Below are 24,990 nucleotides of genomic sequence, written 5' to 3' on the forward strand. Positions count from 1 at the left end.
ATAGCTAATAAATGAATGAATAATTGATTGAATGATTGATTGAATTGTGCCTCAATCAGTTACCACCTGTACTTGTATCTTTTTATGATTGTACACTATACCTGATGTTATACGCAGATGAATTCTCTACAATGAGAATAGCTCTTAAAAATGTGTAACTGACTTTTCCTAAACAATTACTGATTTAAAAATGGATGTTATGTTAAAATAACCAGAGATTCCCAGAAACTGTAATAGGTTGAAATAGAACAGGAATAGAAAACTGTCAAATGTCAAAACAACAGTCTGATATTGAATACAAACAATTCAGTGAAAGCTAACATGAGTTTAAGAATTCATTTATTCTACATGTGAAGATGTTGAAGCAAAGCAATGCGATATTTACACATTTTGATCATGTGCCATTCATAAAGGTTCTCCCGGTATCGCCACCCCACACTAGGTCTGTGCCCCATCTTGGCCACCCCAGTAAAAATGTCCTGGATACGCCACTGGTTACTATGACACTGATGCATTTGCCTGAGGTTGTTGGATTGCTTTGTGCGTATACATGCAGTGCATGCATGCAATGAGAGCGAGTAAGCACGCGGCTTTTCACTGTGCTCTGAACTCAAACTTAGATTAGAATTTTTTTTTTATAAACACAGTGGCTGTGAGAGTTTATATTGTGACTTACCATTATAGCAAATGCCAGTTCTACTTAAAATTAGCTTTATTTTCTTCCCTGTGTGTTATTTTATGCAAACAGTGAGCGAATATTGTTTTACTCTTGCTTGTTTTGATTAATGGGGGGGTTACCTCCCCCATCCCCCCTGGAATCTATGCCCCTGGACTTATAGAATATGCCAGTTCTACTTAATATTAGCTTTATTTTCCTCCCTGTGTATTATTTTATGCAGAGAGCGAGCAGTCTTCTGAATTTTTATGAGCTGTGTTTCTCGCAAAGGTGAAAGGGTAATGTTGCTCAAAACTGTGGGAAAGAAACTGACCCTTTGCAAATCTCACAGTGGGCACATTTCTGACTCATGTACTCAGTGATGCAGAATAAGTGTGTGCAGTATGATAGTGTGAATGTGTGTGACAACCACTCAGGGCAACACACTGAATGATCTGACACTATTAAGATGTGAGCTGCAGGGTCCACTGTAGCTGATATGTGTGCAGGATGACTCATATATGAGCTCACACACACACACACACACACACACGTTGATGCGGCTAACTTTATGAGGACTTTCCATAGACATAATGATTTTTATACTGTACGGACTATAGATTCTATCCTCTAACACTTCCCTAAACCTAACCCTCACAAAAAAACTTTCTGCATTTTTACATTTTCAAAAAACATTGTTTGGTATGTTTTTTAAGCGATTTGAATCATGGGGACACTAGAAATGTCCTTATAAACCACATTTATAGCATAATACCCTTGTAATTACCTGTTTGTAACCTAAATAAATTTCCTCGTAGACCACCCAAACCTGCACACACACACACACACACACACACACACACACACACACACACACAGAAATATCAATTTACAGCCCCATATTTGCAGTTGCACATTTGTAACATGGCCCCAGGACACGCATGGGGAGAAATATGAATCGTAATAATGTTTATGTGTGCAATAAATGTTTTTCCAAGATGATTAAAAAAAGCAAGACTCAACATAATCTTTATCCCTATTGCTAGTATTTGCATTATATTAATTATGGTGCATAAGATACTTCCAGGATCCAAATATGATTTACTCTTACTATGGTTCAAACAAATAATACCCTCATTTGCATACATACAATTTCTTTGGTTAGCATGACATCTTATACACAACAGAAAAACAAAAGAAGAGACATCACTGGGGTCTGATAACCTTAAAGTTGTGGTGATTAATACTGCCTTAGTTTAACTAAAACATCTACAAGTAAATGTGAGACTGGTGTTAACAAAAGAACCAAAGCAGATAACATATAGCATATGCTTATATTAACACACACTTTGCATGAAATTCGCAGCTGTAGATGATAAAATTAACCATCTGGCCCCTTTTACTCAGGCATCAGATACAGAGTAACTCATCATAAAAAATATGTCACTGATATAATGTAAACAGTGCTAAAATCTTTGGTGTGAGACATTGTTCTTAAAATTCTCAGTGAAATATTTGACACTGTAGGTTCATGCATCAAGATCATTCTCTTCATATTCTCTTATATATTAGATGATTTTCATACCTATTCATATCATAAAAGAATGAAAATCTCTACATGTTTTGATAGTCTTCATTAAAGGGGTAGTACACCCAAAAAAAGAAAATTGTCATAATTTACTCACCATCATGTTGTACTAAACTAGTATGATTTCTTTTTTTTTTTTTTTTGTGGAACACAAAAGAAGTTAGGCTGAATTTTAGCCTCAGTCACCATTCACTTTCACTGTATGGAAAAAAGATGCAATAAAAATGAATGGTGACTGAGACCAACATACTGCCTAATATCTCCTTTTGGGTTCCATAGAAGAAAGAAAATCATACTGTTTTGGAACAACATTAGGGTGAATAAATGATGACAGAATTTTCATTTTTGTGTGAGCTATCCCTTTAAAGTCACAATATAACACAATAAAATATAATATTATAATGTTCTCAAGTAAGATTGTATTGAAAGCACTTTTAGAAGCATTTTCTCTTTCTGCTCCCAAATCAATCCTGTAAGTCAACTCTAAACCCATACCTTTGCCATTCCGTTCAGAGAAAACAAAGCAAACTTCTATAAAAATAGCTGTGTAACAGGCACAAACCTGGGCACCTGTACAGAGCATTTAAGGACCTCAGAGCTGGATTCATTTACAGGTAGGGGCTCAAATGAATATACTCTTAATAAGCATTAACATCAGGACTACAAGAAATGTGTGGTTCTACACCACCTCCACATAGTTAGCAGGGAAAAGACCCTCTTTCACTCCATCCATCATGCCTCTGCACCAACCCTGATCATCCTCATCCTCGATCTTCAGAAACTCCTCACCTGAACACACAAACAAATTATTTTATAACTATAATCATCCAACTATACATATTGGACTGTACATATGCAAATACACTGATATACACAAATACACCCATACTGATACAACTCTTCATATGGCCATACACTGATGTACATTTCTACTTATCTCTTTATCATTATCTGTAACTATTTTCTAGAAATGTTGTCTCAATTTCATCATGCAAGAATATGGAAATATTCCCTTTGTACTGTATGTCACCAGTGTTGAATAGCAAAAAACTACAAATCTAATTAAATTATTAATTATTTTGTTAAAATCAAATTTAAAAAAGCATCTGACAATATATCATATCGGTTTAATGGTTTAAAACATGGCCCAATATGATCTAAATATATGGTAGTTCATTTAAAATAATCTCTGTAAAATGTCTACAAAGCCTGATTTTAGGCAATTTTTCAAGCATACATACTGAATTTGACTTGGAGCTTATAGTAATCCAGGACAATCTTGAGAAAAACGAATTAAAAATAAATAATAATAATACAAAAATCTGTTTTAACTTGAACATTAAAGGAATAGTTCACCTAAAAAATGAAAATTCTCTCATAATTTACTCACCCTCATGCCAGATGTATTTAACTTTCTTCTGCAGAACACAAACAAATTTTTTTAGAAGAATATTTCAGCTCTGTGGGACCATACAATGCAAGTGAATGGTGATCAGACCTTTGTAGCTCCAAAACGCACATAAAGGCAGCATAAAAGTAATCCATATGACTCCAGTGGTTAAATCATATCTTCAAAAGTGATATGATAGGTGTGGGTGAGAAACAGTTTAAAATTTAAGTCCTTTTTTTACTCTAAATCTCCACTTTCACTTTTACTTTCAGATGTGACAGGCACTACATGTGGCTTTTAGATGTAAAAGTGGTGATTTAGAGTAAAAAAAAAAAAAAAAAAAAAGGACTTCAATTTTGATCTGTTTCTTACCCACATCTGTCATATTGCTTCTGAAGATATAGATTTAAACACTGGAGTGATATGTATTACACTTTTATGTTTTTATGAAAGGTCTGGTCACATTCACTTGCATTGTAAGGACCTACAGAGCTGAAATATTCTTCTAAAAATCTTAATTTGTGTTCTGCTGAGGATAGAAAGTCATACACATCTGGGATGGCATAACGGTGAATAAATAATGAGCAAATTTTCATTTTTGGGTGAACCATCCCTTTAAAGGTATCGTTTTACTGTCTTGCAGTGTGACACCCATATTTTCTTGATTCTAATAGTTGTTTCCATTTGATTTTTAATGTATGAAAATAATACAAATGATCATCAAGGGACTTAAAGGCCAAAGGTAATAGTTACCTTTAAAGCTTAAAAATTGCTTAAACTGTCCTGTGGGTTTGACATAGTGTCCTGTATATCTAGAGTCAGCAATTCTATTCTATTCTATTCTACGCTATTATATTATATTCTATTATGATAAAAGTGCAGCATGAATCGATATGAATTCAGGCACATTTAATGGCTACACCTACATCATACAGAGATATACTTATATGATTGCACACCCACACAAATATGGACAAAGACAGCTTACCAGCTTTAAAGGACAGTTCATCTGTCTCCTGTCCAACATAGTCATAGAGAGCTCTGACCCTCACTCCTCCAATCATCACACTGAGACAAGGAGGAAAAACAGACACACATTAAATAATACAATACACTGCATCAATAATAACAAGGCCTGAAGTTTATACAAACCCAGTTCGGTTTGTGCTGAATAATACTCCATGACCATGGCATAGCCATATGTTGTGAGACCCCAAGAGCACCCAAGTAACAAGCCCAAATGATAAAAGATCAACTGACCTTCTCTCCATCACTGTTGCTTTCTTCTCCACCTCCTGCTTTCCCTTTTTATGCTTCTTGTCTGGAGTCCACTCCTAAAATAGAGAGAGAACAAGAGACAGAGTGAGTGAAGGAGTAAATGTGGGTTTTTGGCACAACAGAATGCAGTCTATTTGAGGATGTGCTTCTTTGAGATACATACTAGATGACAACACAACAACAAGTGTCACCCTAAGACCCTTATTCACACAGTATAAAGCAGAGGCAGATAAGAATGCATTATCCTCAAAACAATACCTACACATCACCAAAACATACAGGAAATGTTGCTCTTGAACTGAACCAAGAGATATTAGTGGTGCTTGCTAAGGCAACGCAAGCATCCCTATTACAATTGCTCATACCTAGAGTTAGGGATTTGAACAATACAGATTATTGTATCATACTGAGACATGAGGGTGAGTTCTTTTGACTTGGGCCAGTAAACAACCACCTAGCAGCCACACAGATTAACCTAGCAACCACCTAGAAAAGCCCTAACAACCACCCAGAACACCATAGTATCATAATGACAGGTTTTGCACCGGCAATCAGTACTCATATTGTTCAGAAAATGGGTGATTCTCATGAAAGCTGTCAAGAAAATGTCCCGGTCTTATTTACTCCAATATGTAAAAGAAACAAATAAGAAATTACATTTTGAATATAGAAAATGAAAGTAGTGCAGTGGTGGCTCAGCAGCTAAGGCTCTGGGTTACTGATCAGAAGGTTGGGGGTTCAAGCCCCAGCACTGCCAAGTTGCTACTGTTGGGCCCTTGAGCAAGGCCCTTGACCCTATCTGCTCCAGGGGTGCTGTATCATGGCTGACCCTGCACTCTGACCCCAGCTTAGCTGGGATATGTGAAAAAAGAATTTCACTGTATATGTGCAAATGTGTGATAAATAAATATAATTATTATTAATTATGAATAGGAGAGGAACAATGTATTGGGGGGTAAAATGTGCTTAAAGGAATATTCCGGGTTCAATACAAGTAAATCTCAATCGACAGCATTTGTGGCATAATGTTGATTACCACAAAAAATTATTTATACTCATCCCCCCTTTAAAAAAAAAGCAAAAATCGAGGTTGCAGAGAGGCACTTACAATGGAAGTTATTGGGGCCAATTTTTGGAGGGTTTGAAATTCAGAAATGTGAAGCTTATAATTTCATAAAATCACTTACATTAATTCTACTGTTAAAACTCATATATTATTTGAGCTGTAAAAAAATTTAAATGATAATTTTTACATTCATTTTAGGGTTTTAGGATTTGTTGATGTCACATATAAGAAGATGACACAGAAGTCTGGAGTGAACTCAATTGCAGGGAAGAATTTATTGAAGAGCACAGCAGGAGAGTTAACAACAACAAAACAAACAGGTAAGTAACCACTTAACCATAAGAGCAAAAGTAAGCAAAACTGCTATGGGAAGCAGCGAGGTCTGAGTAATTGGGCATTCCAAATTGGGGAGAAAAAGGGGAGAAAAAAAAAAAAGAAAAAAAAGAGGCAGGTGATGGGAGCGGCGATCTTGCTGAAATTCTGTATGTAATGGCGGTAGTTGGCAAACCCTAGGAAGCGCTGCAACTCCTTCAAGGTGGTAGGTTGTGGCCAGGAGCAGATGGCCTGTATCTTTGCTGTGTCCATTTGAACCCCTTCCAGGCTGATGACATACCCTAAAAATTGGATGGAGCTCTGATGGAACTGGCATTTTTCAGCTTTGAGACACAAGTGGTGCTCTTGAAGGCATTGCAGGACTAGTTTGATATGCCGGATGTGTTCAGCCAGATTGGAGGAATAGATCAGAATGTCATCAATATAGACAACCACAAAGCGGTGGAGATACTCTCGGAAGATCTCATTCATAGGCCTGGAAGACAGAAAGGGCATTGGCCAGGGAATATGGCATCACCTAATATTCGTAGTGGCCTGAAGAGAGTCCCCTGTTCACTGTGTAAAACGCTTTGAGTGTAGTGTCAGAAAAGTGCTATATAAATGTAACGTTCATTCATTCATTCATAAAGGCAGTCTTCCATTCGTCTCCCTTGTGAATACGAATGAGATTGTAAGCACTCCTGAGATCCAGTTTTGTAAAAGTGTTAGCTCCTTTTAGTTGCTCAAGCACGGCTGGGACCAAAGGCAATGGATATCAGAATTTCACAGTGGGGAGGAGGAGAGGGGCTCCAGGTAGCAGGTCTATGTCGCAGTCCCAGGGGCAGTGAAGTTGTAGCTGTGAAGCTTTCTGAGGACTGAATACCTCACAAAATTCGTTATAGTCAGGAGGAATAGACCAACCATGCATGTGAGTGTGACTCTCAACAGATGCTGTGTTGCATCTCAGGGTAGAAGATGAAGATGGAGAGTGAGTGGGAAATGGAAGTTGGAGAGGGAGTGTTAGGCAGGTCTTTACACACTTATTTCCCCAGGTATGGACTTTGCCGGTGACCCAAGAAATGACAGAATTGTGGTGCAATAGCCATGGCCGTCCCAGAACAATGTCAGCAGTGGAGTCCTGAAAGATAAGGAGTGATATGGACTCATTGTGTACTGCACCAACTTGCAGGGTGAAGGGCTCAATTTGGTGTGTGATGAGGCCGGAACCCAGATGTTTCCCCACTACGGAACAGATGGGAAGTGATGTGGGCCACCGGAATTCTTGGAGACAGAGCTGTCGGCTGAGCGTGCTGGAGATGAAGTTTCCAGCTGAGCCTGAATCAACGAGAGCATCCACATGGAGAATGGCATCAGCAGAGGAGACAGAATCTCTAGTACAGAGAGGTGCTTGAGTCACAGGACTGCACATAATAGAGCTCACCAGCAGACGAGGAGGATGAACTGGACACGAGGGCAGGAGATGGTCAACAGCTCCGCAGTAAACAAAAAGACGGTTCTCTAGTCTCCTTCTGCGCTCCACGGGTATTAAACAAGTAGCTCCCAGTTGCATGGGTTCCTCTGTGGACTGACTGATTGGTGGGAAGACTGAGGAACAGCCAGGACTTCTGAGCATTGGGGAATCACAAATCTGGATTCAGGCCTTGACAATAGGTGGTGAGAAGGGCCTCTTCATTCCAGCGACTGGTGGCAGCCAGCGTACGGAAACTGAGGACACAGTCAGTGACTGGCCGATTTCCCTGGCGTAAGCACATAAGATGTTCGCTGGTGTGGGAGCCTCCAGCTGGATGAACGAACATCTCCCTGAAGTGAGCAGCAAAAGCATCGACAGACTGTGTGACGGGACCGCCTTTTTCCAAGAGGGTGGATGCCCACTGCAACGCTCGTCCAGACAGCAGAGAAATGATTAAAGTAATCTTTGAATGCTCAGTGAGGAAGCAGAGAGGCTGAATCTCTAGCACCAGAGAGCATTGTAGTAAGAATCCATTATACTCCTCAGCCGATCCAGAGAAACTGGGAGGCATGGCTAAAGGCCCAGATGATAAAGAACTGTGGGCAACGTGGCGGAGTGAGCGTGAGAGGAATCCCGGAGCAGGCCCGGGTGCCTCACTCTCCATGCTGCCGCTTGTGTCTGTGTTGAAGGAGAGTGATGAAGAGGTGTTCTGGATTGGAGAATGGAACAGCCGAAGAGGTAGTCAGTGTGGCGGGTAGAGCTTGCAACATCGCAAACAGCGTATCTCTGAGTTGGTGAAGGAAATCATCGTGAAGGATGAGGACCGCTGTGGATCAGATCCCCGCTGAGTTAATATTTCTCAAGATCTAGTCTTCTGTCACGTATAAGAAGATGACACAGGAGTCTGGAGTGAACTTAATCTCTGGGACAAATTTATTGAAGAGCACAGCGGAAGAGTTAACAACAGCAAAACAAACAGGTAAGTAACCACTTAACTATAAGAGCAAAAGTAAGCGAAACTACTATGGGAAACAGCGAGGTCTGAGTAATCCTTGGATGAGACTAGACAATGAAGCAGAGATCTGGTGGAGTATATATAAATTGTCTGTAATAATAGAATGATCAGCTGCAGCAGTGTGTTAGAAATCAGGGGAAGTGGAACGGAGAATCCAGATTTTTGCCTTTTTTTTTCTTTTTTTTTAAAGAAAAGGAGAGGCCTTTTTGTGGTAATCAATATTATGACACAAATGCTGTCGATTAAGCATGACTTGTATTAAACCCGGAATATTCCTTTAAATGTCCACAAAATATTGTCACAAACCCAAAAAACTTAATGGTGCTAAAGGTAGGTTTTATTTTCTTTATGCAAAATATAATTTCATATTTGTTTCATTTGATTTTAGTAAAATAGGATGAGGACATGTATCAAAATATTTACCTGAATGTAAAAATCTAGCTATATTTAATTTCTGTATATGTGTTTGCTATATACACCATATAAATGTATATACTTGGAACTGAGGCCAGTCGGTTGGCATGCCAGGCCCATGTGTGTTCTTCCACCAGCGCAAATCCTCTTGCTCACTGATGGACATCAGAGTGTTATGGAGCTCATTATACACGGCTTTCACACTAACAGAGAGAGAGAAAGAAAGCAATAAACAATTCCTTATCAATACTTAAAGAGTACAATATAAAAGTTTACTAAATTGCCATTTTGACCACTATGACCCTTCTTACACACCTTTCATTGTTGGTGACATCCAAGTGTCTGTGGATGGACAGGAAAGCCTGTTTGAGGAAGCTTATCCTCTTCCTTTCCTCTTCTTGTGATTGGTCAAAGATAGACTCCATTTCCTCCATGTAGCGAGGAGCATAACGTGTTACTTCCTCCAGAACCTTCTCATAGCGGGCTCGCACCTGAACACAGGAATATCGATCAGTACAGTCATCTGGTTTGTTTTCATTGCATTCACTCTCCAGATTCTCTCTTTTTCTCTGTCTGAGTGCTATTACATGATTAATGCTTGTTTGTTAAGTGTGACATATTCTGCCCGACTCACTGCAGCATTATCCCGCCTGCAAATGTAAATGTAGGTCTTTTCTGCCTCCTTTTCCTGGCTTGGTCAATGATAGATCATTTGACAGTCTCCATCTTTTCTCAATCTCTCCCTCTCTCCTGCCACACACTCACTTTCTCTGTCTCCTGGTGAGCCAGCTCTGTCTCCTCTTGGATCTTTCTCTGCTTCTCGATGGCAATGTCAGGGTTGCCTTGGGCGTGGGCCTCCCGTTCACGAGCCACGTGTTCCTTACGGCAAGCTTTGTGAAACGCTGCCCTTGCCTTCTCTAGCTGTCACAAGAACACACATCCAGCTGTCAGATTCAGTATTGCATGTAAAATTATTTGCAAACATAGAGCAACACAGAAATAGACAGAAATACTGCTAAAACTGTTGACACTGAGCTTCTGAAAATTGACACCTCTCAATGCCCTTGGAATGTGTGCCAACCTATCAGAATCAAGAACTCAACAAGAGCGTATACTGCTGGTTTAACCATCATCTGATTATTATATTCTTTATATTCTAGTTCTTTTTGCAAAATAAAAACCCTATAACTGTATTACCTTCTTCAGTCTCTTGGCCCAGGGCTTCTGAGCACGTGAGAAGCCTGTTTCAAAGTCCTGGGACTCTTTGAAACCTCCAAATATCTTCTTATGGAAAGTCTCCTTCTGCCATGTCCGTATACGATCTCCGTCCTCCAACACCAGTGCGCGGCATATGGAGGAGTGCAGTGAGGAGAGGCGGTCAGCAGAAGAGAGGAAACATTGCCATGCTCGCAATAGAGAGCCATACAGAGGACCTGCAGGCAGGTGATAGAGGGAAAGATACATTGGAGTGTAAAGAAGCTCATGAAATCAATGAAAGGACATGTTAGGGTCAATAAAAGTAACTTCAGGAGATTAAACTCTTTGATTAGTTAAACAGAAGACTTGGGCATCTCATGTAAAACTAAGGTCACAGCTCTTTACTGTAACTATAAGACTATCTGTCCTGCTCTCCACAAAAATCTTTGACTTGCATGGCATGACATGGAGAATGCTGAGAATGGTAAACTACCATCCTATTTATTTTCAGTACGCAGTATGTATACTCTCCATAGCATGTGATTCTTCTGTTTGATACAAAAAAAATCTGGATGGTTAACTAAATTTGCAAAAAATGTGTAGTACACGGGGGCCTGGGTAGCTCACTACCACCCCTAGAGTCGCAAATTCGAATCCAGGGTGTGCTGAGTGACTCCAGCCAGGTCTCCTAAGCAACCAAATTGGCCCGGTTGCTACGGAGGGTAGAGTCACATGGGGTAACCTCCTCGTGGTCACGATTAGGGGTTCTCGCTCTCAATGGGGTGTGTGGTAAGTTGTGCGTGGATCACAGAAAGTAGCATAAGCCTACACATACGGAGTCTCCGCGGTGTCATGCACGACGAGCCACGTGATAAGATGCACGGATTGACGGTCTCAGACGCAGAGGCAACTGAGGCTTGTCCTCCACCACCCGGATTGAGATGAGTAACCGCGCCATCACATGGACCTACTAAGTAGTGGGAATTGGGCATTCCATATTGGGAGAAAAAGGGATAAAAAAAATAAAATCAAAAATGTGCAGTACACAACATGAGTACACCGTGTGGGATGTGCACAAAGTACAATGCGCAACTCAATTTTTTTTTCTTTTTTCTTTTTTAGGTGTGATGTATAAAATATCAACTGTAATTATTACTGTCAATTGTGATTATAAATGGGTCAATGATGTGACCCTCATTTTTTATCCACATCTAATAAATTATTCAAAAATACATTACAATGCAATTATGCAAGTAATTGTTACACAAAGCAATTACTTGAATACACATCTTCTTTGATGAACATGTTTTCAATTACTGAGTTCAATTCAAGGTCATTTCTATATTTATTCTGATGTTTAAAGCTGAAATTCTTGAAAAAGAAATGTTGGCATGAGTTGTGCTGAATAATCTTTTATTATTATTTAATAGCAAATGCAATTATAATATCAACTGTGATTATTATAAATGTCAACTGTAACTATTACTGTCAACTGTAAAAATAAATATAAAATGTGATTATTTCTGTCAACTGTGTTTATAAATAACAATTACGATCATAAATTTCAACTGCAATTATTACTGACAACTGCGATTATAAATATCAACTGTGATTTTACTGTCAACTGCATTTGTAAATATCAACTGTGATTATTACTGTCAACTCCGATTACAAATATCAACTGCTATTATTGCCATCAACTGCATTTATAAACTTTAACTGTGATTATTACTGTCAACTGCATTAATCAACATTAACTGTGATTATTACCATCAACTCCGATTACAAAAATCAACTGCGATTATTACTGTCAACTGATTATAAATAACAACTGCTATTATTGCCATCAACTGCGTTTATAAACTTTAACTGTGATTATTACTGTCAACTGCATTAATCAACATTAACTGTAATTATTACCGTCAACTCCGATTACAAAAATCAACTGCGATTATTACTGTCAACTGTGATTATAAATAACAACTGAGATTATAAATATCAACTGGATTATAAATATCAACTGTAATTATTACTGTCAGCTGTGATTATACAGTTGAAGTCAGAAGTTTACATACACCATACAACCAGAAACATTGATCGTGATCTATAACTCGCTAATATTATTCTATTTGTTTCCCTGTCTCAACCTCGGGACTCCTATCCTGAGGTCACCAGAACCGGCTGGATCCAGCTCCATTCCTGCTTCATGTTGGACTCCACTGCTATGTGTCGCTGAGTGATGCTGACTAATAGCAGCCGGTGCCAGCCAAACATCACTTCGGTCTATTACAATGGATTTCAGAGGATGAACTGATGCCAACTCCAACCATAAGACATGGGATACTTCATTTGCCATTGCCTGAACCTTGGACTTAGGATAGACCTCATCAAAATTGCTGGCCGGTTGAATTGTGATGTATCTAACTGTTCTCTGCCTGCATCACCTCAGTCTAATGATGGACTACACTCTTGAAATGGAATACATAGACTATCAATTAATTGCCAACAAAACCCTTCATCAGCCAACTAACAAGGACAATTGCATCTATGTGAACTTCTGCAGTTATTCCAGGATGGACTTCAAAGACATTAGTCATTAATCTTACAGTTCAAACAAAATCTTTGTTTAAACACTGACCCTTAACACTTACTTAGTTTAATCATTTTAAACCATGACTTGTACTATACATAAGTAATATTGGCATTATATTCATGATGTTAGCCAGAGGGGAACTGGCCCCCACAATGAGCATGGTTTCTCCCAAGGTAATTTTTCTCCATTAACCAACATCTTATGGAGTTTTGTGTTCCTTGCCACAGATGCCTTCGGCTTGCTCATTGGGGTTATAAATACAATTCTTGTTTAATTACTTATTTTTAAACACAATTCACAATCGTATTTTATCAAACTACACAATGATGACTCTAAGACATTATAGATATTACAGTTTCATTTTCTGTTAATGCATGATCCAGTTAGGATCACTACAGAATAATAGTAGAGAGAATTATGTATTTCAGCTTTTATTTCTTTCATCACATTCCCAGTGGGTCAGAAGTTTACATGCACTTTGTTAGTATTTAGTAGCATTGCCTTTAAATTGTTTAACTCGGGTCAAACATTTTGAGGAGCCCTCCATAAGCTTCTCACAATAAGTTACTGGAATTTTGGCCCATTCCTCCAAACAGTACTGGTGTAACTGAGTCAGGTTTGTAGGCCTCCTTACTCACACACACTTTTTCAGTTCTGTCCACAAAGTTTCTATCAGATTGTGGTCAGGGCTTTGTGATGGCCACTCCAGTACCTTGACTTTGTTTTCCTTAAGCCATTTTGCCACAACTTTGGAGGTATGCTTGGAGTCATTGTCCATTTGGAAGACCCATTTGCGACCAAGCTTTAACTTCCTGGCTTATGTCTTGTGATGTTGCTTCAATATATCCACATAATTTTCCTTCCTCATGATGCCATCTGTTTTGTGAAGTGCACCAGTCCCTTCTTCAGCAAAGCACCCCCGCAACATGATACTGCCACCCCCATACTTCACGGTCGGGATGGTGTTCTTCGGCTTGCAAGCCTCACCCTTTTTCCTCCAAACATAACGATGGTCATTATGGCCAAACAGTTCAATTTTTGTTTCATTAGACCAGAGCACATTTCTCCAGAAAGTAAGCTCTTTATCCCCATGTTTACATGGTACCTTCAGGCATTTGGAAATTGCTCCCAAGGATGAACCAGACTTGTGGAGGTCCACAGTTTTTTTCTGAGGTCTTGGCTGATTTCTTTTGATTTTCCCATGATGTCAAGCAAAGAGGCACTGAGTTTGAAGGTAGGCCTTAAAATACATCCACAGGTACACCTCCAATTCAGTACACCTCCTATCAGAAACTAATTGGCTAGTTGTCTAAAGGCTTGACATCATTTTCTGGAATTTTCCAAGCTGCTTAAAGGCACAGTTAACTTAGTGTATTTAAACTTCTGACCCACTGGAATTGTGATATAGTCAATTAAAAGTCTGTAAACAATTGCTGGAAAAATTACTCATGTCATGCACAAAGTAGATGTCCTAAACAACTTGCCAAAAGTATAATTTGCTAATATTAAATCTGTGGAGTGGTTAAAAAATTAGTTTTAATGACTTCAACCTAAGTGTATGTAAACTTCTGATTTCAGCTGTAAATATCAACTGCGATTATTACTGTCAGTTGTGATTATAAATAACAACTGAGATTACAGATATTAACTCTGATTATAAATATCAATTGTGATTATTACTGTCAACTGCGATTCTAAATATCAACTGTGAGTTTTACTGTTAACTGAGATTCTAAATATCAGCTGTGATTATTACTGCAATATTCTTAACTCTAACTCTTAAATTATTTGATCAGACTGTTAAGTCATTTTAAGACAATTTTACACAAAATTGGATTCATAATGTAAAAAAAAATTATATTTGTTATATATAACATGCAACATAGTGAGGCCATATGACAACATACATTTATCATTGTTGTTGCATTGCTAAAATGTGGTGATATTGTACATACTGCGAATTGTTTCACATACTATTTTTCAAATATAGCATGAAGTAGGCTATACAGGATATACTGCTCAGCAGGGCCATTTCTTAGCATAAGCAAACTAGGCATTCGAGGAGACCACCGCCATGTGGGGGCGCCAATAGGGATCTCGCCTAGGGCACCAAAATTGTCAGAAACGGACCTGCTGCTCAGTTTGCAGTAATCAATATGCTAGTATTTCATTCCAAACAGCCATGTTTGAGGAAAAACTGAAATACTTACTGGCATCCACTAGGGGTTTCCACTTGTTACTCCACTCACTAAGTTGCTGAGCATATTGCCTCTCAACCCTAGCCCTCTCCTGGAAACAGGTCACTATATCATTACATGCCTGGAAGGCATCCTCTGTCCGCTTCACTGTCTGGTGGTAGTTCCCTGGCTGAAGACAAATTAGAGACAAAATATAAGCACTAGTACTAAAGGTAGCTATATAAACTGTTTGTGAGGTCAAGTGTGGGGTATTTACTGTAAGACACAGGGAAAATTTCTCCCTCTTCTCTGAGAGATTTTTCCTCATTTCTTTTCCAGAAGGTCACTGGGTTCATTTGCTATGGATTAGCTGCGCACTCAGTATAGCGTGAGCTTTTTTCTTAATATAAATGCCTGAAGACAACATGTGGTGTGGAAAACCAAAGCACAATTCAAACATTATTCCACCAAAACATCTGTGGCTAGATAAGTACCAATGAGTCAAGAGAATTCAGGCCACGGTAAGTGGGGCATCACATGGACAGAGCAGTGAAAGGGGTAGATTAACTGAAATAAAAGGATAAATGAGAGAGAATGAGGTAGGAGGGTAAACATAATGATATTTCCACAGTGGGCGTCCTGTTTGCTGATGTGGAGCATGTTCCTCGATTTTACTGACAAATAATAGCAGCTCCCCCACAATTTTATCAATTCATCCTTCTCCTCTTCTACATCTTACTCCTTTTTCGGTTCCTGCAGCATTCTTTCTCGATTTTTTTCTCTTTCTCTTAGGCTTTTTCTCTCTCTTAGCTGTGGTTTGGACCATTTTTGTTTTGGTTTTTTCAGTCTAAGAAAAAGTAAAACCAGCTGAGGATTTTTTGCTCCATGAGCGGTGCAGAGCAACACCTGCCAACCAATCAGAGAAGCAAGAAGACCTAACGAATTACAAAATTCCTGTCAGACAGAAAATAACACAACGGTACAGAACAGACTAGCCTATTTAAAATCAAACCCCATTCAGTTTGTGACAAACAGCTCTGGCTGACAGACTTTGCATTCCATCACTAAATGTGACAATCTTCTGCCAATACTGTGGTTAACCAATCACAGCACCTGGGATGTACACAAACCCTACAACACACAATTCTGGTCAGCGGCCAGCCAGTTACAAGGGAGGACATGTAACAATACCCCAGCAGGCCTGTCAAACAGTGACATAAAGCAAAAGCAGTGTGGTTGCTGCAAACACTATTCGTTAGAGGGTACAAGCATTTTACCAAAACTGTACCACTGGCCCAACTCCAGAGGGGATGGCAACTCAGCAAAAACAAGCTGAGGCTAAGAGGAGAGCCGAGGAGAATCTTAAACAGCTGCAAGCAGCTTTTATAGCAGTAGTGAGCACTCTAGATGTCATAGATAAGTAACAACCAATCGACATGGAAGACTCACCTTAAATACTAATCAGATAAAAACACTAGAATGCATATGCGGGATACAATTAGAAGCATATTCTTAAAACCTCTACTTGTTTTGTGAAAATAAATTTAAATTATCATTTAGGTTGGGGGCTGTCACTGTAATAAGTATATTGTAAATCACTTTGAATAAAAGCATCTGCTAAATAAGCTTACTATTTACTTTCTACTCAATATAAATCTGAACATTAACATGATATGTAACATTGCCAGATATGCACTATATGTAATATTTATGTATATAGTATAACAAATGTATATAGATTATAGATTAAGATTAAGTTTGCTATTTTTGATATTCAAAGTTTGGAGTAATAACCTTTGGAGTAATAGCCCTAGTTTCCATGTGTGGGGTCCATATATGTAAATCTCTCTCTCTCTCTCTTTCTGTGTGTGTGGAATATAAAACAAAATATAAAATATGAATATAAAAAATAGCAAATTAAATGTGGAATATTTCACTTACATGATCAAAAACACCTTGATTTTTAACCCATATCCTTGTATAGTAAGCTATATTTTCTAACGATGAAATATTTTTTTACTATTTTATTTTCTGACATAAAATAGCTCTAATAACAAAGGAAAATGATAATAATGATAATAAAACTAAAAACTAATATAATAATCATTATTATTATAATAATCAATAAACACAATGGAAAATGGTCCAAAAAGTATTTTTCTTAAAAATGAAAAATGTACTTAAAAAAAATACTACTTAAATTAATATTTCTTAAATTAATTGATGCATGTATACACTTGGAGCTCCTACAAACTAAAATTGAGTGAATCATTATCGTGCATTTTTCAATACTGTTGATTATCGACGGTTTTGGGTAAGTTACTTAAAAATAGTAATCCACAACAAATTACTAATTATATCTTTAAAATTGTATTCAGATTACATTACTAATTACTTAATTGAAAAATAATCACATTACTAATTACTTTACTTTTAAGTTACTTTCTACAACACTTTTCCACTCAATTCAAAATAATGTCTATATTTCTTTATTGTTCATTCTTCATACACTCAGCATCTCACATTTCTCTTTCACAATGACTCGTTACGGGGCCATAATTCATGTATTCTACATAAATAATATATTAGAAATAAGTATATCCCTGTAATGTACTTAAAAGTAATCAAATTAATTGAAAGTAACTGTAATCTGATTACAAGAATTTACACTACTGTTGACTAAAAAAGTCATTAGATTACAGTAACTAATTACTTTGTAACTGGATTACATCGAACACTGATTATCGATGTCATTTTTACTGTACAGTCATGGCCAAAAGTATTGGCAGTGACATAAATTTTGTGTTTCGCAAAGTTTGCTGCTTCAGTTGTTGTGGTGTTGATTCACATTGTTTCTAGATTATTGTGCAGAGTGATCAGATGCATTTTAAATAATTGCAAAAAGCTTCATTGGCCAAAAAAATGAACTTTACCACAAAAACCCAAATTTCACTGTTTTTTGGCCCTAGCACAAAATGACCAGCTAACATCATTTCACTAATCATATCAGCAGCACATGGGAAAGTGTGAACGAGTACTAGTCAGGTGAAATCACTCTGTCATTCTGATTGGATTATAAGAGCAGACTGATTGCTATAAAAGGAGGGAAGAAGTGCTTCCAATCATTGTGTTCTTGTTAGCAATGGTTACCTCCAAATAAAAACATGCAGCCATCATTGCTTTGCATCGAAATGGCCTCACATGCAAGGAAATTGCTGCAAAGAATATTGCACCTGAAAGAACCATTTACCGGATCATCAAGAACTTCAAGGAGAGAAGTTCAACTGCAGTGAAGAAGGCTTCAGGACGTCCCAGAGTGCCCAGCAACCATCTCCTTCTGAGGAGTCAGCTAAGGAATCATGTCACCACCAGTGCAGAGCTTGCTCAATATTGGCAGCAGGTGGGTGTGAGTGCATCTGCATGCACAGTGAGGCGAAGACTTTTGGACAACGACCTGGTGTCAAGAAGGGCAGCAAAGAAGCCACTTCTCTCCAAGAAAAACATCAAGGACAGATTGAAATTCTGCAGGAAGTACAAGGATTGGACAGCAAAAGACTGGTGCAAAGTTATTTTGCCCCCTTCCGACTGTTTGGGACATCTGGAAAATCGATTGTCCGGAGAAGAAAAGGTGAACGCTACCATGAGTCCTGTGTCGTGCCAACAGTGAATAAAAAATAATCTACAAATACTGAACCAGCAAACTTTGCAAAACACAAAATTTATGTCACTGCCAATACTTTTGGCCATGACTGTAGTACAGAGTTGCCATATGGTAACATAGCAACTTTTCCACTGCAGTACATAGAGTTGCCATATGCTATAATAGTAACTCAATTGTCTGTAAAATTATGTTAGATAAAGTTGATCAAAGACTGCCCTTTTATTTCCAGCAATGCATTATGTTTTAGCTTTTCTGAAAGGTGAGAAAATTAAAGAAAATAAATTGTTGCCATATTGCTATACTGTACCATACAGGGACATGTGTTTTGGGGTTAGACAGAAATATCAGACAACATTCTAAAGTGAAAATACAAAAGAGGATTATTAATAGAGTATTAAATAACATTTTGTTTGTTTTGTTTTTTTTACAATGGAGAAAAGGAGTAGGAAAAAATTAAAACAGTCTATTAAAGTATTAAAAGGCAAACTATAGCATGATTCCCAGTAGTATTGTAGAACATAGAAAGGAACCAATTAAGGAGCTCAGAGACAAAAGCTGAACTAATTAAGATGGGTAGAGGTACAATGGATGAGATTTATAGACTGAGATTAGAGGTTAAAGAACTCTCCATAAAACATAGTTCAGTAGTCCCAAAAAAGACATCAAGATAGTCTTCACAATATTAATATTATTTGGTTAATATGGAGTCTTAAACATGATTTTCTATAGTAGAAGTACCCTAACGAATCTTTTCATCCGTTGCTACTCAATTATAAACTTTTAAAGTACTAATTGTTAGGAGTTAAAACCAAGTCAAGTTACATCACCCCTTATGCATTAATGGTAATATATACAAAACAAAATAGAAGCGGATGATATTTCCAAGAGGTCCATCACCCTGTCTGACTCATTGCTGTCCTTCCTCCCCCTCTCACTTACCATCCAAAAACTCTGGTTTTTGGCATCCTCAGGGCCTGTCTCTGCCGGCAGCATCGACATGATCTAGAACAAAGCAAGAGAGACTGAAACAACATTTTAGGGTTGGGGTAAGAATTATCAATGCTTTACAGGGGTCAGCCATTCTGCTAAATTCTTTTCCATTTGTCCAGACATGTCGATAGGACACACAACTGTAACAGACAGACAAAAGGGTAATGGTGAATACAATATGTGTGACAGTAAGATATGTGTGACAGAACTGAATCTTGTTCTGTGCAGTCTAATAACAAGCTGGGAGAGTGTTGTGTTTTACAAGCTTTTTTCTATTTAAATGACAGTTTATGAACTGTGACAGAAAGTGCATTGGTTGCAGCAAACAAGTTTAATGGTCTTGTAGTCTAGTTCAGGAAGAAGGGAAGGATATACAAAGTTGTTTACAAAGGATCAAAGAGCTTTCTGGATGAAAATATGTTGACTTGTTAAAGAAATAGTTTACCCAGAAATGAAAATCATGTTATCATTGACTTATCCTCATGTTGTTTCAAACCTATTTGGCATTTTTTCTTCCATAGAACAAACATTTTTAATTTTTGAAGAATATCCTGGCCTATCTTTTCCATACAATAGAAGTGAATGAGAACTGGGGCTGTGAAGCTCCAAAATGAAAAAAAAAAAAAAAAAGCACCACAAAAGTATCATAAATGTATCCATACAACATTTATGCATTTGTCTTTCAACATTTATGTATTTCCAAGTCTTCTGAAGTCAATCAATAATTTGTGTGAGAAACAGACCAACATTACTTTACTTTTTACTGTTACTTTTTAATAATCTGCCCCTCCAGAGAGTTACCTGTGACCGGATCATTGAGTCACTAAATTGAATTTGAGAACTGAATCAGTTTAATTTGTGAATTATTCATTCAGACTGGTTTTGTGAACTGTATCATTTGATTGATTGAAAAGATATCACTCACAAGATATCACAAGAATGTTTCGTTCATGAATTGGACATCATTACTTCTCTCATGAAGTCTCATGAATACGCCAAGGAGAGCTAGTGCTGATGTCAAGATTTTTAGTGAATAACAACTTAAATTTCAGTTTGTTTCTCACACAAAGCTATTGTATGGCTTAAGAAGACTTGGATTATAATGCACAAGTTGTATGGACCACTTTTATCATACTTCTATGGTGCTTTTGCATCCTTTTTGAGACTAGAAAACTCTAGTCCCCATTCATTGTAATTGCATTGAAAAAAGCAACCAGCACATTCTTCAGAATTTCTTCTGTGATTTACAGAATAAGAAAGGTCATACAGGTTTGGAACAACGCGAAGGTGAAAAAATGATGACAGAATTTTCATTTTTGAGTGAACTATTCCTTTTAATTGTAAAGCTTTGAAACTACTCAAAACTGTGTTTCCAATGAGGATGTATGTGTTGAGGTGTCCTTTGAAGTGTATATGAAAGATGGAGTGATTGGGTTTTTTTAGTAGTGAGACAGACAGTGCCTGCCCAACATTCTCACCTGGTATCTGCCTTAATCCAGAGCTTTGAAACTTGAGCCATCCCAAAATAATCAGGGGTGAAAGTTCATCAACACATTCTCAAATACATACACAAACACAGACCCTCACAGCTAGTGCAGGCCTTCTCTTATGAGAGAACACATGCTCATTAGCTCATTGACTCATGTGCTTGCAAACACCAGCACATGTGGATGGACGACATGTCCATGCAAGCACACGTTAAAGCTGCCCCAAACATGCACACACACACGTACACACATGCCATTAATACACACGCCATTGACTATTCAACATGCCTGAGGCCATTTGTCTCTGTAAATGCAATAAACCGCATTGTATCACAAGACATGGTGACAGAGAGCAAGAGAGCGAAAGGAAATGCAGAGACAAGAAGACAACTGTTGTTGTCCTGTCTAAACTCTCTCTATCTCCCCCTCATGGGTTCGTGTCCCTCAGTGCATTATCCCATTTGGTCTGTTCCTATCCTCCTTCCCCACTCCAGGGGTCATGGCTATAATAAATCACCCTATATTTGAACTTTGACCTCACTTCCTGTTCCCTCTCTGTTCCTCTCCCTCCAGACATTCTTGCACTCTCTCAAGAATATGAGCAAGGAGCACGAGCTTTAACTACTACATTCTTCCTCTCAATTTTCTGTTTGCATTGATTCTTGAACAGCTGTTAGAAGGGTCTATTTCATATAAACAATCTCTGTTGTATACTAGATCAGTGTTTTACAAGTTTTTTTGGCTTATGTACCCCTCACAGCCCCATCAGTAACATCAGTTAATCAATGAAGTTTGTTATTAAATTGGGTTAATTTGTACCTCTGTCCAGCATCTTTATATAGGCTATACAATGCACATATATTCCTCTACGAATTACATCCACCCAAATTTCACATATGGATTGTGGCCTAATGTTGATTTAATAATAATGTATTATATAATAATAATAATAATAATAATAATAATAAATAATCATGGTTACAGTAAGGCACTTATAATGGAAGTGAATGGGGAAATTTTAGTGTGATAAAACTGCTTTCTAACTTTATCTGTGTAAAGTTATATTCTTTGTTGTCATTACAGTGAAACCTTGTAATCCCGGTATTGGATGTAGATTTACACAGATAAGGTTAGTAAGCTATTTTTATCACACTAAACTCATGTTCATATGTAATGTTTATGTCATGTGGTTATACTTTTAAAAACAATGTGCATTTTAGCATTTATGGACTGGCTCATTCAATTTCAATTTTTTTCATAAACGAGGGATGCGTCTAAATTATTTTTTGTGATAATCAACATTATGCCACAAACACTGTTAATTTAGCTCAACTTGTATTGAACCTGAAAGACTCCTTTAAAAAGGAACTGAATGTGTTAATGCATTAACTACAAAAAATCGTAATCATAAATTACGATTAATTAATTTAATTAATTGACAGGCCTAGTATTTTTCATTTATAATTTCTGTTTATTCATTTATGAAAACAATATTTAAAAAAATGTCCAAGCACCCCCTGAAACATGCTGAAGTACATGTCTTTCTGGTTGGGAATCACTAGATCAAACTCAGTGGGTTAGACAGAACCCTGATTTCATTATATGTGGAATTGAATAAAAGGGTGATCCTATAATAAACATCTCCTGGGCTGAATTAAATCTTCACTCATTGGGGACAAAACAAATAGTTCCCTTTATGTAATTAAATGGTGTGACAATGATATGTAGATTAAACTATTGGAGTTTTGAAAAACTTAAAAAAAAAAAAACATCCTAGAGAAGCATTCTATCACATTTTAGAAAAAGAAAAAATACATTTGAATCGGTCAAACTGAGCCGAAGTTATAATAAAATGGAAATATTTTTTTTTTAAAGATTTGAAAGATTCTGTAACTTTGGAGAGGAGGGAATGACCTACTTCTCTGAAAATATCATCATGACGTTGCTGTGAATCTGCATCATCTCTCTCCACTTATTTTCTCTTTTCTCTCCCTTTTCAAAGCCCATCAAACCCCCATACCCCTCACCCACACTGGCTCCCTCTCTCTCTCCTCCCCCTGTCCCCATTTTGAGTGTCACACTCAACACACACCCATTCATTGCAGGAATATATAGCAACTTATGAATGCATAAGACAAAAATAGTTTATGTATCCTGCAGAAGTCAATGCAATCAACTGCAATATGATCTTATTTGACAAAAACACATTTAGAATAAATGAAGGACAGAGAAAAGGAGATAACAGACTTACCTCTAACTTTTCCACAGAAAGTTTCCTTTTAGTTTACGCTTTCCTCTTTGCTTTCCTCTTTAAAAGTAACAGATCACCGCGTTTTTGCTTGCTTCTAAGACCACAATATGGTTATGCTGCGTTCTGGACACACTCTTTCTCCTCTTCTCTGTCTTTGACCTACTGTCAGTGTTGAGGTGGCTTCCTGTCACTTACTTTCTCTCTCTTTTCCTCCCTCTCTCCAGTTCCCCCTCTTTCCAAAGCAGCTGCGGACGACCAGACTTTTTGCTTTGTGGATCATACTACACGACAACACTCCTCCCTCTTTCTCTCTCTCTCTCTCTCTCTCTCTCTCTCACTCTCTCTCTCTTTGAGAGCTGCTCCTCACTGTAATGTGGTACTAAAGTAGGAAGAGTCTAGACACTTAGTGTGTATATGTGTTTCATTCAAGAATAACCCATGAAAATGTGAAACATCCAGTACCTGTTGCACATAACACATAAAGACACAGATTGTTTTTCTTTCTTTTTTTCTTTCCCATGGTCTCAGGGGGTTTGCTATATAACAGCTGCCCAGAACATCCAGGGGTTGGTGGGGAGGGAAAAAGAAAGATGAAGGGAGTGGAAGGGAGGGGAAGGGGTGGGGAAAAGTGAGACCCTCAGATGGTGTTGAACAAAGGTCCATGACTCAGTATTTAAAATATGGCAGCTGTTATGTACAGCCTATCCCAAATATCTATGCAGGCATCGCTCAAATAAATTAGTATAATCTCAAGACATTTTAGTAGCATTTGGAGCAGTAATATAACAAACCCTCTCTGTTTTTATGAACACTCTCTGCTATTCTTCCCATCACTGTGTCCATAGATATCAGCAGGGTTGGGAAGGTTACTTTTAAAAAGTATTCCGCTTTAGATTACAGAACACATGCTGTAAAATGTAATTTGTAATGCATTCCATTAGATTACTCAGGGCAGTAATGTAATCTAAACTTCTGCACTGGCAATTTTTTCACTTGTTTTGACTATAAACAAGTAAATAAAGTAATAAAATGCATTTAAATTAAAAAAAAAAAAAACATTCTCTGAAGAAGAAAAAAATCAGAATATTTTATGCAGTTTTGCTACTCAAGTAAACCTTTAAGATTTTTTTTTTACAGAAAAACAATATTTAAATTCTCATTAAGGATAAGATTTGTGCAGTACATATTTATCATTTAATATCAAAGGTCTTACTACAGAAAAAAAAATATATGCTCCGGTGTGCATTTTCATCATAGAATTCATTATAAAACATAATTGCAATTGTAACAGATGCATGTGAAGTCAAGAAATAGCATTTTAGCTTAGCATAAAGCTAAATTTTCAAATGACAATTTACACAAGGTTAACTATTTTTGCTGTTATTTTTGCCCCACAGAGTAAACAGAACAATATCCTTTTATGATCGTATGTGGATTCTGTTCAT

General features: G+C 37.5%; 1 protein-coding gene across 1 annotated transcript; it reads right to left on the reverse strand.

Moving 5' to 3' along the window:
* Positions 1–363: 363 nt before the first annotated feature.
* Positions 364–23,807, reverse strand: LOC127451737 (protein kinase C and casein kinase substrate in neurons protein 3-like). Its single transcript, XM_051716641.1, has 10 exons — positions 23,546–23,807; positions 19,757–19,819; positions 15,190–15,346; positions 10,387–10,622; positions 9,955–10,110; positions 9,505–9,680; positions 9,272–9,392; positions 4,894–4,967; positions 4,622–4,701; positions 364–3,032 (listed from the first exon to the last, which is right to left on the reverse strand). Exons 2-10 carry the CDS (start codon positions 19,814–19,816, stop codon positions 2,923–2,925), a joined length of 1,170 nt encoding a protein of 389 aa, XP_051572601.1. The 5' UTR covers positions 19,817–19,819; positions 23,546–23,807; the 3' UTR covers positions 364–2,922.
* Positions 23,808–24,990: the final 1,183 nt, after the last annotated feature.

The sequence above is a fragment of the Myxocyprinus asiaticus genome, chromosome 14 (genome assembly GCF_019703515.2).
Source record: "Myxocyprinus asiaticus isolate MX2 ecotype Aquarium Trade chromosome 14, UBuf_Myxa_2, whole genome shotgun sequence".
Lineage (NCBI taxonomy): Eukaryota > Metazoa > Chordata > Actinopteri > Cypriniformes > Catostomidae > Myxocyprinus > Myxocyprinus asiaticus.

What these genes read in the sequence shown, in the direction of transcription:
- LOC127451737 (XM_051716641.1), bottom strand. Translation starts at nt 19,816, where the DNA reads ATGTCGATGCTGCCGGCAGAGACAGGCCCTGAGGATGCCAAAAACCAG. An exon ending in GATGTCACCAACAATGAAAG is followed by an intron (nt 9,393 to 9,504) that starts GTGTGTAAGAAG and finishes TCTCTCTGTTAG; the next exon opens with TGTGAAAGCCGTGTATAATG. An exon ending in TGAACTGTCCTTTAAAGCTG is followed by an intron (nt 3,033 to 4,621) that starts GTAAGCTGTCTT and finishes TTGTGTGTTCAG; the next exon opens with GTGAGGAGTTTCTGAAGATC.